Raw genomic sequence first — 13,559 nt, 5'->3', positions numbered from 1 at the left:
CGGCTGTGCATCCCTCAGCCATACTGCAGTAGCATGTCTCTATCTCACACTTACTCTATGTGCCAATTACACAAACACGCAATAAACAAAGCAAATTATCTTTATTGACGTTTTCATTCTGTCCCATTGCAACATTGTGCCCAAAGTATACAGTGTGCACTAATTCAGATAACATTCGTCTCAGAGAGCCGTGTCAGACCCCATCAGTAGAACAAACTCGGCACAGAATTCCAAAAAGGCCTATTGTCTTCATGAAGTTGCTGCAGGTGTGTGTGTGTGTGTGTGTGTGTGTGTGTGTGTGTGTGTGTGTGTGTGTGTGTGTGTGTGTGTGTGTGTGTGTGTGTGTGTGTGTGTGTGTGTGTGTGTGTGTGTGTGTGTGTGTGTGTGTGTCTGGTACCGCCATCGCTAAGAGCAAACAAAGACCTCAGTGGTGGAATGAGCTCCCTGCCGATGTCCGGATCGCAGAGTCGCTCACCAGCTTCCGCAAAAGACTTAAAACTCACCTGTTCAGAGTTCACCTCGACTCTGCATAGCTACCCAGCCCCTTCCGGCCACCATTGTATGTTTTACGTCCTGCTCTTAATGTACGCACTTATTGTACGCACTTAATCTACATTGCACTTATTCATAGTACTTAATTGTGTAGCATCTGCTAGCTGCTATCATTGCTGTACACGGGGAATGGGTTAGCCTAGCGATTGTTAGTACTTGCACTTGGTTCCATGAACATCTTTACTGTACTGACAGCGATATATTTCACTTCTTATGACAAATGTACTTAATGTAGCCTAATTCGCTTTGGATAAAAGCGTCTGCTAAATGCCCTAAATGTAAATGCGCGTGTGTGTGTGTGTGTGTGTGTGTGTGTGTGTGTGTGTGTGTGTGTGTGTGTGTGTGTGTGTGTGTGCATCTGTGAACACATAATTGTGTTAATATTAAATTCATTAATAAATAAATATATTAAAAATATTTAGATACTAATGAATGAATGATCATAATGAATCATCTCCATCAATGATCCTCATGATGGGCCGATGCACTGATGCTATTTAATGATCCTCATGCAGTGTGTGAATGCATCAAATAATGTTTTTTTGTGATTTAATTTATTCTCTTTTATAGCTAACAATTGACTTCTACTCCCTGGATGAGTTTTCATATGATATCTTCAGTGTTTCCCATACATAGACCAATGTGTGGCGCAGAATGAAGGTATAGGTGGCGATAGTTACGCATTGTAACTCTAGATTCTATGAGTAAAGGCGCATTAGGCTATCGCTATTGCGTTATCCCTAGGTGTGAGCCGTAGCACTGAAAAATTTGTAATCCCTGCCCGCCAACAGCGTGGGGCTCAATCACGTCCGCGGGCCTCATTCACGTCAGATATACGCTGACGCCTTTTCTTCAGCTATTTAAAGGACAATGAGGCCGACACTTAAAAGGCTGCGCCTATACTCATAGAATCTAGAGTTACAATACGTAACTATCGTTCTATGTCGTATAGGCTTCGCCTTTTAAGGCTATCGCTATTGGGTTAAAGGGCGAAGCACGATATAGTCTATGCCTCATTGATCCCGATCAGTACCAGAAACACAGCTACATGAAGGGGCTACAGAGAGTGCAGACAGGTCGCTCACTCTCTTAGCTGACGTCAGGGCCAGCAGCAAAGCTGTCTTGGCTGACACAAACTTGAGGGGCACCCGGTCAAGAGTCTCAAATGGGGCTTTAACCAGTGCGCGCAGCACCAGCGTTAAATCCCATTGTGGAGTGAGAGAGCGCGTCACGGGTCTCTCTCCCCTCACACCTTTTAGGAAGCGCTTCATTAAGGGGTGACTAAAAACAGTTTTATCCCCGAAGCCTTCGTGACATGATGAAACAGCAGCCGCGTACCTCTTAACCGTCCTAAAGGCCAGCCCTCTTCCCATCAGTGTCTCGAGGAAAGAGAGCACACGTGGCAAAGGGCAGGAGATGGGATCACAACCCCTCTCCGTGCACCATTTATGGAAAGCCGCCCATTTAGCCGAGTAACACGCTCTGGTGGAGTCAGCTCTGGCACCCTGGATGGTCCGTACGACCTCCTGGGAGAGGCCGAGACCCTCTAGGCGCTCGCATTCAGCGGCCAGGCCCACAAGCGCTGGCCGATCTCTGGGTAATCTATGATTGCTCCCCCTGCCTGTGAGAGAGCGTCCCGCCGCCAAGGGAGTTCCTTCGGCGGCCCCGAGAGCAGACGCTGGAGGCAGGGAACCACGGTGCAATCGTCCGTTGCGGTGCTATGAGAATCATATACAGCCGCTCCTCTTGGACTCGGTCCAAGTCTTGGGGAATCAGGGGGACGGGTGGGAAAGCGTACAGGAGTGTGTTCGGCCACGCTCTGTGAGCGAATGCATCCACCCCGAGTGGGGGATTGTCCTTCGCGCTGAGAGAGAACCACAGCTCGCACTGTGTGTTCTCCCGCGTGGCGAATAGGTCGACCTCCGCCTTCCCAAACTCGCTCCATATCTGATTGATCAGATCGTGGAGTCCAGTCTCCTGGTTGGGGACACCCCCTCGACATTATGTCTGCCCCTCTGTTCAGGACACCAGGGATGTACGCTGCTCTGATGGAGAGCAAGTGTGTGTGCGCCCAGCATAACAGCGGTCTCGCTATGCCCAGCAACTGTGCCGAGCGCACGCCCCCTTGGCGATTTATGTATGCTGCTGTCGCCTTGTTGTCCGTGCGAATCATTACGTGTTGATTCGTCAACATTGGGGCAAAGTGTTGGACCACTTTCAACACAGTGAGGAGCGATTAAAAAAATAAACAATGATAAACATATAATAAACATGTTGAAAAAAATAATGATAAATAAAAGAAAAACAATGCGTTTATATGCATGGTCACGGGGGGGCGGCCAAACGCCGCCCACTACGTGAAACTCGCATGTTTCTCCCCAGCCCGACAGAGAAGCATCCGTGAACACCAGAGTTCGGGGATCGCCCCAGTGGGTCAAATCGGGGCCCACTGATAGGGGAATGGTCACTTTGCGCCGCCGTTGGCGCACCGGGTCGATGCGCAGGCGAGAAAACCATCCCTGCAGCCGCCTCATGTGAAGGAGCCCCAGCGGCACCACCGTCCGAGCGGCTTACATCATGCCCAGCAGCCTCATGACAGAGAGTGCTGTCATGACGCTGCCCGGGGAACAGCGGCGGAGGAGAAACCACAGCGTCTCCATCCTCTGCTGTGAGAGCCGTGCTCTCATTACAGCTGAATCCAGCTCTACCGCCAAATACATCACACTCTGTGAGGGGAGGGGGGAACTCTTCTTCCAATTTATGTGGAAGCCTAAATTCGATAGGGGGATTACCAACTTCTTTGTTTGAATAGCTGCTTCCTCCTTGGAGCGAGCCATCAGAAGCTGATCGTCCAAGTCGAACAGTACTCTCATTCCTGTTGCGTGCAGTGGCCGGAGAGCCGCCTCCAGGCACTTGGAAAACGTTTGCGGGGCTAGAGAATAGCCGAACGGGAGAGGGTTGTACTCGTAGTGTGACCCTTGGAATGAGAAATGCAGGAATTTCCTGTGTTTGGGGATCACTGTGACGTGGAAGTATGCGTCCTTCAAATCTATTGAAGTGAACCAGTCGCCTGGTTTTACACACTGTAACACTCGTCTGATTGTTAGCATGTGAAAAGGCCTCTCCACGATGCATTTGTTGAATAGGGCTAGATCGAGAATCGGTCAGCCCTCCTGTTTTCTTGGGTACTAGGAAATAACGGGAATAGAATCCCTGCATTTCCTCTCCCTTCGGGACTGTGGAAATCACATTTTTCGCTAGAAGCTTCTGGAGCTCCGCCAAAAGTGACAGCTGTTGATCCTTGGATGACAGCGTTGTTTCCACAATCCCGTTGAATCGTGGCGGGACGGAGGTGAACTGCAGGGTGTGACCCTTGCTGATCAGCCTGTCCATCCATTTGGCCAGGGGGCACGCGCCCAGCCATTCTGAGTAATGCTCTGAAAGCGGCTGTGCAGCCTCTTGTTTTGATGCGGCTGTCATGGAAACGAGCCACGCTTGAGCCCCTGCCGCCGTGTGTGTGTCGTTAGCAGAGGCATGCCCTGCCTGCCCAGCTTGTGACCAGAGTGTAGCTTCCTCTCTCCTGAGCGTGCGGGCGCGAGGAGGAATAACACTGCGACTGTGCAGCAGACTGCTGACACTGTGAACGAGCTTCGTGTCATTCGTAGACAGAGAGCTCGTTTTAGCGACCGTCTCGCCACATGTCATGCCAGGCACGATGTGGTGAGGGGAAAGTAATGTAGGGCTGGCTTGATCAATAATACAAGGGTTATTGACGGCCTGCCTACATGTGGTGGGAGATGCGGGTGAGACAGTTATGGCCGGGGCGATAGGGATCGAGCGGCGGTACCGCCCTGTAACCCCGGTCTGTCAGACCCTCCGTCTTCGTGACCTGGATGAACGTTTTCACCGGGGCTCCGAGCTTCCCGGGCTCCGCCACAGCACCACTGAAGTATGGTCTGATGGCGGGAAACATCGGCCAGATGGGTTCGAGACGGGCGGGGCGTGTCGTGGCCTCGAGCCCCCAGATGCCATGCAGCTGGTCCGGGCATTGGGGGGCCTGAGGCAAGGGCACCGCAAGGCCGAGGTTTGCGGCTGCCCTGGCGATAATGCCCGGAAGCTCTGCCACCAAAGCTCCAACCACTGGAAGTGAGGTGGTGGCAGAAACGGGCAATGCTGTTGCCCCGGGCTCTGACCCCTCCATCTGGAGAGGGGAAGCCGGGGGAGACGCCCCCTCCTCGCCGCGGTCGGAGTCGTCCGACTCCGAGTTCGCGAGGAGGGAGAGGGCATCGTCGTGCGGGACGGCGAAGTCGTCGGCACCTTCAGCGATGGCGGCGGCAGTGGCAGCCCTGCGCTGTCGGCATTCCATCGACAGCATCTTACAATGCTGACACAGGCAGAGCGGCGAGAGCGCCAAGAGGTAATGTTCATGCCCCAGGCAGCCCTCGCACAATTCATGGCCGTCACGAGGCAAGATGTAACCCGTGCTACATGACTTGCGGACGCTGACCGTCCTGGAGTCCATGTTCGTATCCATTCAGTATGCTAGGAACGCTGAAGAAAATGGGAGCCAAACGTCCGCCGGCGCCCGGGTATCTGCGAACTGCGGACGTGAATGAGACCCGCGGACGTGATTGAGGCCCACGCTGTTGGTGGGCGGGGATCACAAATTTTTCAGTGCTACGGCTCACGCCTAGGGATAACCCAATCACGATAGCCTTAAAAGGCGAAGCCTATACGACATAGAACACTGATCTTACTACTATAATAGCAGGCCTGTTGCACCAGTTACTCAAGTGCGCATGTGCCAAGCGCGAACGCGTATAGAGCGGCAAACTCACGCCCCTTCCGGTAGAGCCCATGGGACCTATGAGATCGAAAAATATGAATGGGTTTCAATGGAGAGAAAATAATTATCTTCTGATCCCAGTCTTTATATGCCCCGGATTACAGATATGTTGATTTTAATGATATACATGGAAACGCACACACATGCGCACACACTACACGCACACACGCACACAACCACGCGCACACACAGCACGTCAACACAAAGGCAGCAAACATAACGGCTCCGACATCGACAAACTCTCCCAGGTAAGACGTTCTGTATATAAATTGCGATAAAATAAGGGAAGAGAAAATGTCTCACCTCGACAAGCAACGGCAGGTCGTTCATTTTGTCATATAAAAACTGTTAAATTCAAACATCAGGCCGACCGGCATATCAACACACAAGTGACGTGATCTTAAAGAGACCTTGTCTCTATAACACAACGAAAACATGTCAATAACACAGTAGGCTATGGTGAATTATGTCTATAGAGTCCCCCATAAGACTAAACTTTACTCTGCTCCTTGAGCCTCCCCAAATGTCTTGCGATATTGATATCCCCCCTCCCCCCTGCGGACTGTTGTAGTTGTTTTATTTTTCTTATGTTTTGTGTGTATGCTATGTGTAACTTTAGGCTACTACTGCCTGTCTTGGCCAGGACACTGGAAGAAATGTTTAATCTCAATGATGATTATTATTTTCTAACTAACAATAGTTGCCTTGCATTTTAAAATATCAACACTTATCAGCCCTGAATAACAGTAAAGGCTATTTAATAATTGATTTAGCATGCATAGTATACTACACTATCCATTGAACAATTACCCCTGTTAATTACAACTAGAGGTTGAGAGCAGACAACGCGCGGGCGAAAACTTGTATATATTCATGAAAAAGGTTCTGTAGGTAAGATGTAAATTAAATTATTTGAGTGTCAGTTAGTTAGAAATGGATAAGCAATCCATCAGCTATTGGTAAGTGAAATGTGCTATGAGAATATCTCTTTTCAGAATACTGTACCTGCTGCTGTATGAGCAAATTATTAGGGGGCCAAGGACAAAGTGTTAAGGCAACCTATTTTAATTGTTAGTTTTACTATTATTATTATTATTAGGGGGCCAAGCACAAAGTGCGAAGGCAACCTGTTGTAATTGTTTGTTTTATTATTATATTATAAGGGAGGCCAAGCCCAAATTGCGAAGGCAACCTATTGTTATTGTTCGTTTTATTATTATATTATAAGGGGGGGCAAGCACAAAGTGCTAGGCAACCTATTGTAATTGTTGGTTTTATTATTCTGCAACATTTGATCTCCTCCATATTTACGTTCCAAGAAAAGATTCAAAGACACAACACAAGCAGGTTTGAAGACTATTGAATTTCTATTCAGTAAAAAAAAAGGGAAGTCAGTAAAAAAATAAAGGAAATTCAACCTTGTTTACTCATGCAACATGGATATACATAAACGGCAGCCTGTCTGTCTTTGTGACAGCCTGACTGACAAAGACAATTACCTACGGGTTTGCCTCTTTGGATAGTCCATTCAAAGACATTAAGGAACTGCAAATACTACATAGCACCCTCTGATAAGGAAAGATAACGATTGCACAATCAAATGTGAGGACATACATGATATTCTTAATTCATAAAAAATATCACTTTAAATTAATTACAGGATTACATATGGTCTAAAATAAGTAAGAAACAAATGGACAATAAAGCACATAATGTATGCAGATGTTCTGGTTTTGGTGAGCTGGATCAAGGTGATGTTAACGTGCCAGAATCTGTAGGAATATGTCTGATATTTAGTTGACGTGAAAACGCAGGAGAACAACCGAATATCAAACATATCACACAGCCTCTAGCTTATATGATTCCTTGCAGTTTGATAAAGTATTGCTTGGTGTTGAAGTTGATTCCAGGAATGCTTCATAACTTGATAGACCTGTGAGAGAACAAGAACAAAAGAAAGAGGAAATAAATGTGTTTGTACAAAAGGGCAACTATAATCATGATCGAAAGGGAGCAAATAAAAAGATCACAAAAGAGGCGTACAATCGGTTTGTATTTAAGAACTATTCAGAAGAGAGCATTATATACATACTATTATAGATTAGATTGACGAGGGGAGGGCTGTAAGTGGCTGAACAGGTAGTCTGAATACACAGGGTGTGTGCACTGGCCGGATGGCATCCTCACTCAACAGGTGTTCAGAGAGGCGCAGAACTCCACAAAAGCTGACCATAGTGTAGAAACATTTTCTATTTTGACATGCAGAAAACAAAGGTTACAAAGAAGTTACATACCACATTGCTTTGTCCAGGTCCATTTCTTTCCTCCTCCTTTTTCCTACTCAATACTGTTTGTCAAAAATCCGAGGCCTAAATATGTCTTGTTGTGAGGTTAAAGTATGTTGTGTGTCAGGTATCTTGCAAAACGGGTGATTCAACCTAATGAAACCTCATGAAAAAAAGGTTAAATAGATAAAAAACAACATCTTCATTAGATTTGCTAATGTAATGTTAGAGCCAAAATGGTGAAAACTCCATGTACGAGTTGTATTTGTCAGTGTCCCATCGTCCATCAGTGCTGCCTGAATGTATGAATGTGTGAACAAGTCTGCAGCGGGACAGGGTTTATATACATGGCTGGAACTTGAGTGTTGGTGGAGGGTACCACCAACACTCACTGACATTCACAGTGTAATTAGTTGGATATTGATCAACTGATTTGGCCTGGAGCCTTTCCTCCCAACATTAGCCTAATCAATAGATGTAATGTTCATCAGAGTGTGAGCTCCCCAACATCCACCACACACGCTCACAGATGCAGTCAGATATAACTTTCAGTTGATCTCTAAATCTAGGTCAAAGTTTTAGAATTGAATTGAGTCACTTCATTAAGTAGGGAGCGTTCCATTCCATTCGTTTGGTCTATCTATTTCCATTCAACATCGGGAGGTACTTTTCGACTTACCTACACAGTGCTTTGATGTGCCCATTGTTTTGCCCAAAAATATTTTCTACCTTTACCTGCTGTGTTATACTCTTTCCCTCAAGTTCATATATTTACGTTTGGTTAGTGTGTCGTAACCTACCTGAGGCAGCTCTCTTTGGCATGTTTTTAATCACTAGATATACATTCATACAAGTAGTGAAATATAGTCTACAGGGTTCAAATGTATATCGAGGAAGTGACCTCTGGTTGTCAAGATGACCTTTGGTAAACGGATCAATATTAATCAATCAATACTGCCATCACATATGGTAACTGCAGGCAGACAGAACTGTGGGATGTTAACACATGCTAACTTCTCAGCTGTGTATTTCATTATGATGAACCACCAGTACTCCAGCCATTGTCAAAAAAACACATCAAAACATTCCTTTTCAACAAGTCCTTTTTTTCCTTTAGACTATATTTTTGCTTGACAATTTATTTTCAATGAATGATTTTGCATCAATTGGGCCTTATGTAATTGTCTGTGTGTGTGCATGTGTGTGTGTGTGTGTGTGTGTGTGTGTGTGTGTGTGTGTGTGTATGTGCGTGTGTTTTTTTTCAGGCCACTGAACTGTACTGAAAATACATTTTCTTGGCACATGTTAAAAATAATTTACATTAGTTAGTAGCCCACAGAGCATGCAATCAAATTCAATGTGAATAATTATAGAAAAGTTCACATTGAACTTTGAGGGCATTTTATTTCATTAAATGCAAGAGTGACATGGATTGCTTGAATGTCCAGAAATATCCACACTATAAAATAATATTCATTTAGATGTATCAAGACATCAACGGTGGCTTGGGAGAGCCAGACTAGCAATGGCCGGTTCAGTTACACAGCAAGCATAGAACAATGCCTTAAATAGCTAACTTTCCTCAAAGGGGCCCACTATACTAGGGACAACACCTCCTCAAAACAACCAAATCATGCCATTATGAGAGCAAGGAATTCACCTATGGTCTTTTGCTCTAGGGTTGCTTGCAGAAAGGAGAAATGAGAGAAATGAGAGACTGTTCACCCTCTCTCTGCAACCCCTGTAACATGACCTTGTAAACCCGCTGGGGCAGAAGGGAGTCATCATGTCCCGGCCTAATAGGGGGCCTGGGGGTAGAATGTATTGGGTGGAGTCTGATGGGCAGAAAATAGAGTGGTGACCGGAGAGGAAAAGAATATCAGACACACTGGGGGATGTTGTATAAAGAACATTTATTTATTTTCATGACACAGCATTATGATGTTGATGTTCAAATATAAACAAGTGCATTTATGAAAGTCAGGTGGCTTTACCAAGAAATATATATACACGAATCCGACAGTCCCATACATATAGCATTACAAATCAAATAGTTCTGGATATGTAAATTACTAAGTGATTTGGTTGGCATGACAATTAGGCCAACCACTCGATTGAAGATATAGAAAATATATAATTGGTACAAAATAATCCCCTTCCCCATATTAGAAAATTAACTCAGAAACACATGGAGTAGCCCATAAGACTTTTGGACTTACAGTTAAACAGAAACAGCTTTAACTTCTTTTGGACTTCCGGACAGGTCAGCACAGAGTGTCGTTTTAGCAGGTCAACTAACGGGGCAATGGGGCTTTGTGAATGGCTGAAGGAGGTGTAAAGGTGGATTGTATGTAAACAATACACCCTTAGGGAGGATCACTCTGTAAAAAGATGTATAGACGAAGACAAAGTTATTCAACATACACGGGTGTGCACCAGTGTATGAGCAACAGAAAACTTCCATGGAGAAAAATAACTTCAGGGCGACATGGTGGAGCTTGGTCGAACTTGGGGAGTCCATTTGAAATGGGAATCCTGGGTTATTAGTTAAGGTGTTGAACTTCCGAAATAGTGTTTGGATATAAAGAGGTCCAACTCTCCTAGAAAGTCCTTCTGCTTGCCGTCTTCACTTCCTTCTTTCAGAGATCCGCCTGGAGTCCTTGCATCCTATTTACATGACGACTTTTAATACAGGACACACACACACACACGGTTGTGTTTGATCTGAAACTGTAGCCACTACAATCAGCTACAGACTACATTGCCATTCATAAAAACGGTTAGATGAGTAATGCTTAACTGCTACACAAAGGTGTGGTAAAAATGTTAGTGGGAGTAACAATGCTCGTGGCAGCTCAAGCCAACCCTTTATGGAAAATGCCCAGGAAACCCACCCTCAGAAGTATATTTAGGCGAGGAAGGAAGAAAAGTGTATACATTCAGCTTATGAACTCAGTTCTGAAAAAGTATGAATCCCTTAACCTTTGTGTGTAGTTTGTACTAATTAAAAGTAAATATCAGCCTAGAATAAACCTAGTATTTCACAACTCATATTAGGATTGTTTCAGGTAAACCTTCTCAGACATCATGCACTATTTCCACTACGAAATAAGTTAAAAACTGTTAAAATAGGCTTACTTCATTATGATTTAGGGGCCTCTGCCTTAGCCTCCTCGGGCTTAGGGGCCTCTGCCTTAGCCTCCTCGGGCTTAGGGGCCTCTGCCTTAGCCTCCTCGGGCTTAGAGGCCTCTTCCTTAGCCTCCTCGGGCTTAGGGGCCTCTGCCTTAGCCTCCTCGGGCTTAGGGGCCTCTGCCTTAGCCTCCTCGGGCTTAGGGGCCTCTGCCTTGGCCTCCTCTGGTTTAGGGGCCTCTGCCTTAGCCTCCTCGGGCTTAGGGGCCTCTGCCTTGGCCTCCTCTGGCTTGGGGTCCTTTACCGCATCTGGCTTAGGATCCGGCACACCACACAGTTTCCTAAAATAACAGAGTTAAAAGACGACAGCATGATGTATGGGGTTGAAGATACAGTTAAATCCGTGGTATGAAGAGGCCAGACTTTGCCTGCTATAGTCGTTACTGTACCTGGCCACTTCTGAATCCGTTTTGATGAAGTCACACAATTTGCTTTTCTCATTTATCTGCTTATTTAGAGATGCAACCTCAGCTTCCCAGTTGGCCTTCTGCTTTGTAAATTCCTCTGTGGATATAGGGCTCAATTATTAAACTCTTGTAATGCAACCTTTTAGAAATAGATTTTAGAAATTTGCCCAGTGTCCCTAGTAAAATAAGTGTTTTGGTAACTTACCTTTTTTGCTACCAAGTTCAGACTCAAGTGATGCAGCCTCATCTGTTATCTGCTTCTATGGGTTAAAAAGAGATGCAAGGATATTTTATTTTAGGATACAAATACAATATATTATATCCCAATTACGCATAAGCTTAGTTTGCCAATTACTTCCTGTGCCAAATTAAGCACCCCCATGATGCAACGCAAGACCAGCCTGCTGTATCCAGGTCAACCATGTAATCCACTGGTATAGCAAGTTTAAAATAAATGTGCCTTGCCTTGCCTATAGCAAGTTCTTTGAGGCATCAGTTGCATGGTCCGAGAACGATGTCAAAGCTAGTAATGCCATTCGTTTTATTGCAATGATAACTGTTAAGACTAGTACTGGTATATTTTCTTCTTCGTCAAAGAAAAGTGTGGCAAGCGTGAATTTGAATGCCTACAAGAATTGGCTATATGTCTATATTGACTCCATTAAGAGACGGCCACAATCACACGGCTCCACCCAATCACACACGTCCACCCAATCACACGGCTCCACCCAACGACACAGCTCCACCCATGACACGGCTTCACCCAATGATGGCTTCACACAATCACACGGCTTCACCCAAAAACACGGCTTCACCCAATAACATGGCTCCACCCAATGACAGCTCCAACCAATCACACAGCTTCACCCAATGACAGCTTCACCCAATCACACAGCTTCACCCAATCACACGGCTCCACCCAATGACAGCCTCATCCAATCACATCTTCCAATCACACGGCTTCCCCCAACGACAGCTTTGCCCAATTATGACAGCATCACCCAATCACACAGCTTCGCTCAATAACAAGGCTTCAACCAATGACGGCTTCACCCAATGACAGCTTCTCTCTCTCTCTATGACAGCTTCACCCAATCACACGGCTTCACCCAATCACACGGCTTCACCCAATCACACGGCTTCACCCAATGACAGCGACACCCAATGACATCTTCACCCAATCACATGACTTCACCCAATGACGGCTTCACCCAATGACACGGCTTCACCCAATGACACGGCTTCACCCAATGACACGGCTTCACCCAATGACACGGCTTCACCCAATGACACGGCTTCACCCAATGACACGGCTATACAAACATCGCATCATTCATCATAAACATCTAAACCGGGCAATGTGGAGTGTTAGGTCGGGTGTATAAAGAGACAAATGAATCTATGGACATTACCTAATTTACCGACACTGCAAACAAAACGGTTGAGATCAACCCGCCAGTCCCACCATATCGATTGACCCCCTGTCCCGAAGATATGAGGGGTGTCCCAAAGATATGAGGGGTATCCCTATATGATTGTGTCTCAAGCTTTGACCTACCTTAGCATTCTCACAGGCTTCCACTTCAGCCTTGTTTGCCGTCTGTTTGGCCAGGTGATCAGCCGCTTCACTCTCCAGTGCCTTGACTTCTTCTTTAATCTTGGCCATAAGTGGTTGCTTTTTGGAGATCTCCACTTTGTACTCACCGAGCACTTCCGCGCTGACGCTGAGTTTAATGAACTGGAACTTGTTGCGTTTGAGCAGTTGTTCCTCTTCCCTCTTCCGTCGGGTCACCGTCCAATACAATCCCAAACTCACAAGTACTGAAAAAAACAGCAAGATGTTGAGCCTCATCTTGCTTGCGAATTTGTGTTGGTAGCGACGCGCTTACTCTTCAGATAATTCAATAAACCAAAGCGTTTATTTTTTAATAGGCCTATACCAACTTTCTTTATGCAATCTGTAAATAAAAGTAAGCGAGGCGCCTGCGATATTAAAAAAAAAAACAGGACATCGACCTTTCCCTTAATTTGAAAGAAGGGGAATAGTAAAGGAAGTATGCCAGAAGGTGTAAATGTTTGGCTTTGTACCACCTGGGCCCGCCCACTGCGCTAGTCACCATGGGATGTTCAATTCATGTCTGTGTTTTTGGAAAGCAGGGTTTAAAGTTTTAAAAATATGCTTCAACCATCATACCTCTTAAAAATAGAATGTAACAACATATGAAGCAAATGTTCAGGACAAAGGCAGCACTCGTTTTAATATAAATGATTGGATATAGT

At 45.6% G+C, this 13,559-nt stretch overlaps 1 protein-coding gene and 1 long non-coding RNA gene across 5 annotated transcripts; both read right to left on the bottom strand.

The window, feature by feature from the left end:
* Nucleotides 1–6,742: 6,742 nt before the first annotated feature.
* Nucleotides 6,743–7,980, bottom strand: LOC132459030 (uncharacterized). Its single transcript, XR_009526085.1, has 2 exons — nt 7,693–7,980; nt 6,743–7,331 (listed from the first exon to the last, which is right to left on the bottom strand). It is a non-coding gene; the product is annotated as an uncharacterized LOC132459030 (long non-coding RNA).
* Nucleotides 7,981–9,577: 1,597 nt separating this feature from the next.
* Nucleotides 9,578–13,513, bottom strand: zgc:174935 (uncharacterized protein LOC796019 homolog). 4 transcript variants are annotated; one of them, XM_060053770.1, is made up of 6 exons: nt 12,838–13,513; nt 11,485–11,539; nt 11,262–11,376; nt 11,075–11,153; nt 10,822–11,029; nt 9,578–10,365 (listed from the first exon to the last, which is right to left on the bottom strand). In XM_060053770.1, the coding sequence occupies exons 1-5, from the start codon at nt 13,129–13,131 to the stop codon at nt 10,826–10,828; spliced, it is 747 nt and encodes a 248-aa protein (XP_059909753.1). In that variant the 5' UTR covers nt 13,132–13,513; the 3' UTR covers nt 9,578–10,365; nt 10,822–10,825. The 4 variants fall into 4 exon arrangements, with proteins under 4 accessions (XP_059909753.1, XP_059909754.1, XP_059909752.1 ...); XM_060053771.1 differs by having other exon boundaries at nt 10,822–11,032; nt 11,117–11,153; nt 12,838–13,507; XM_060053769.1 differs by having other exon boundaries at nt 9,578–10,350; nt 10,822–11,153.
* Between the last annotated feature and the right edge of the window lie 46 nt (nt 13,514–13,559).

The sequence above is a fragment of the Gadus macrocephalus genome, chromosome 6 (assembly GCF_031168955.1).
Source record: "Gadus macrocephalus chromosome 6, ASM3116895v1".
Taxonomy (NCBI): Eukaryota; Metazoa; Chordata; class Actinopteri; order Gadiformes; family Gadidae; genus Gadus; species Gadus macrocephalus.
This window is presented reverse-complemented; position numbering and strand designations above follow the sequence as displayed.

Coding starts and splice junctions, on each gene's coding strand:
- zgc:174935 (XM_060053769.1), bottom strand. CDS start 13,131: ATGAGGCTCAACATCTTGCTGTTTTTTTCAGTACTTGTGAGTTTGGGA. Junction 11,540..12,837: donor AAGCCTGTGAGAATGCTAAG/GTAGGTCAAAGC, acceptor TTTAACCCATAG/AAGCAGATAACAGATGAGGC. Junction 11,154..11,261: donor ACGGATTCAGAAGTGGCCAG/GTACAGTAACGA, acceptor CTGTTATTTTAG/GAAACTGTGTGGTGTGCCGG.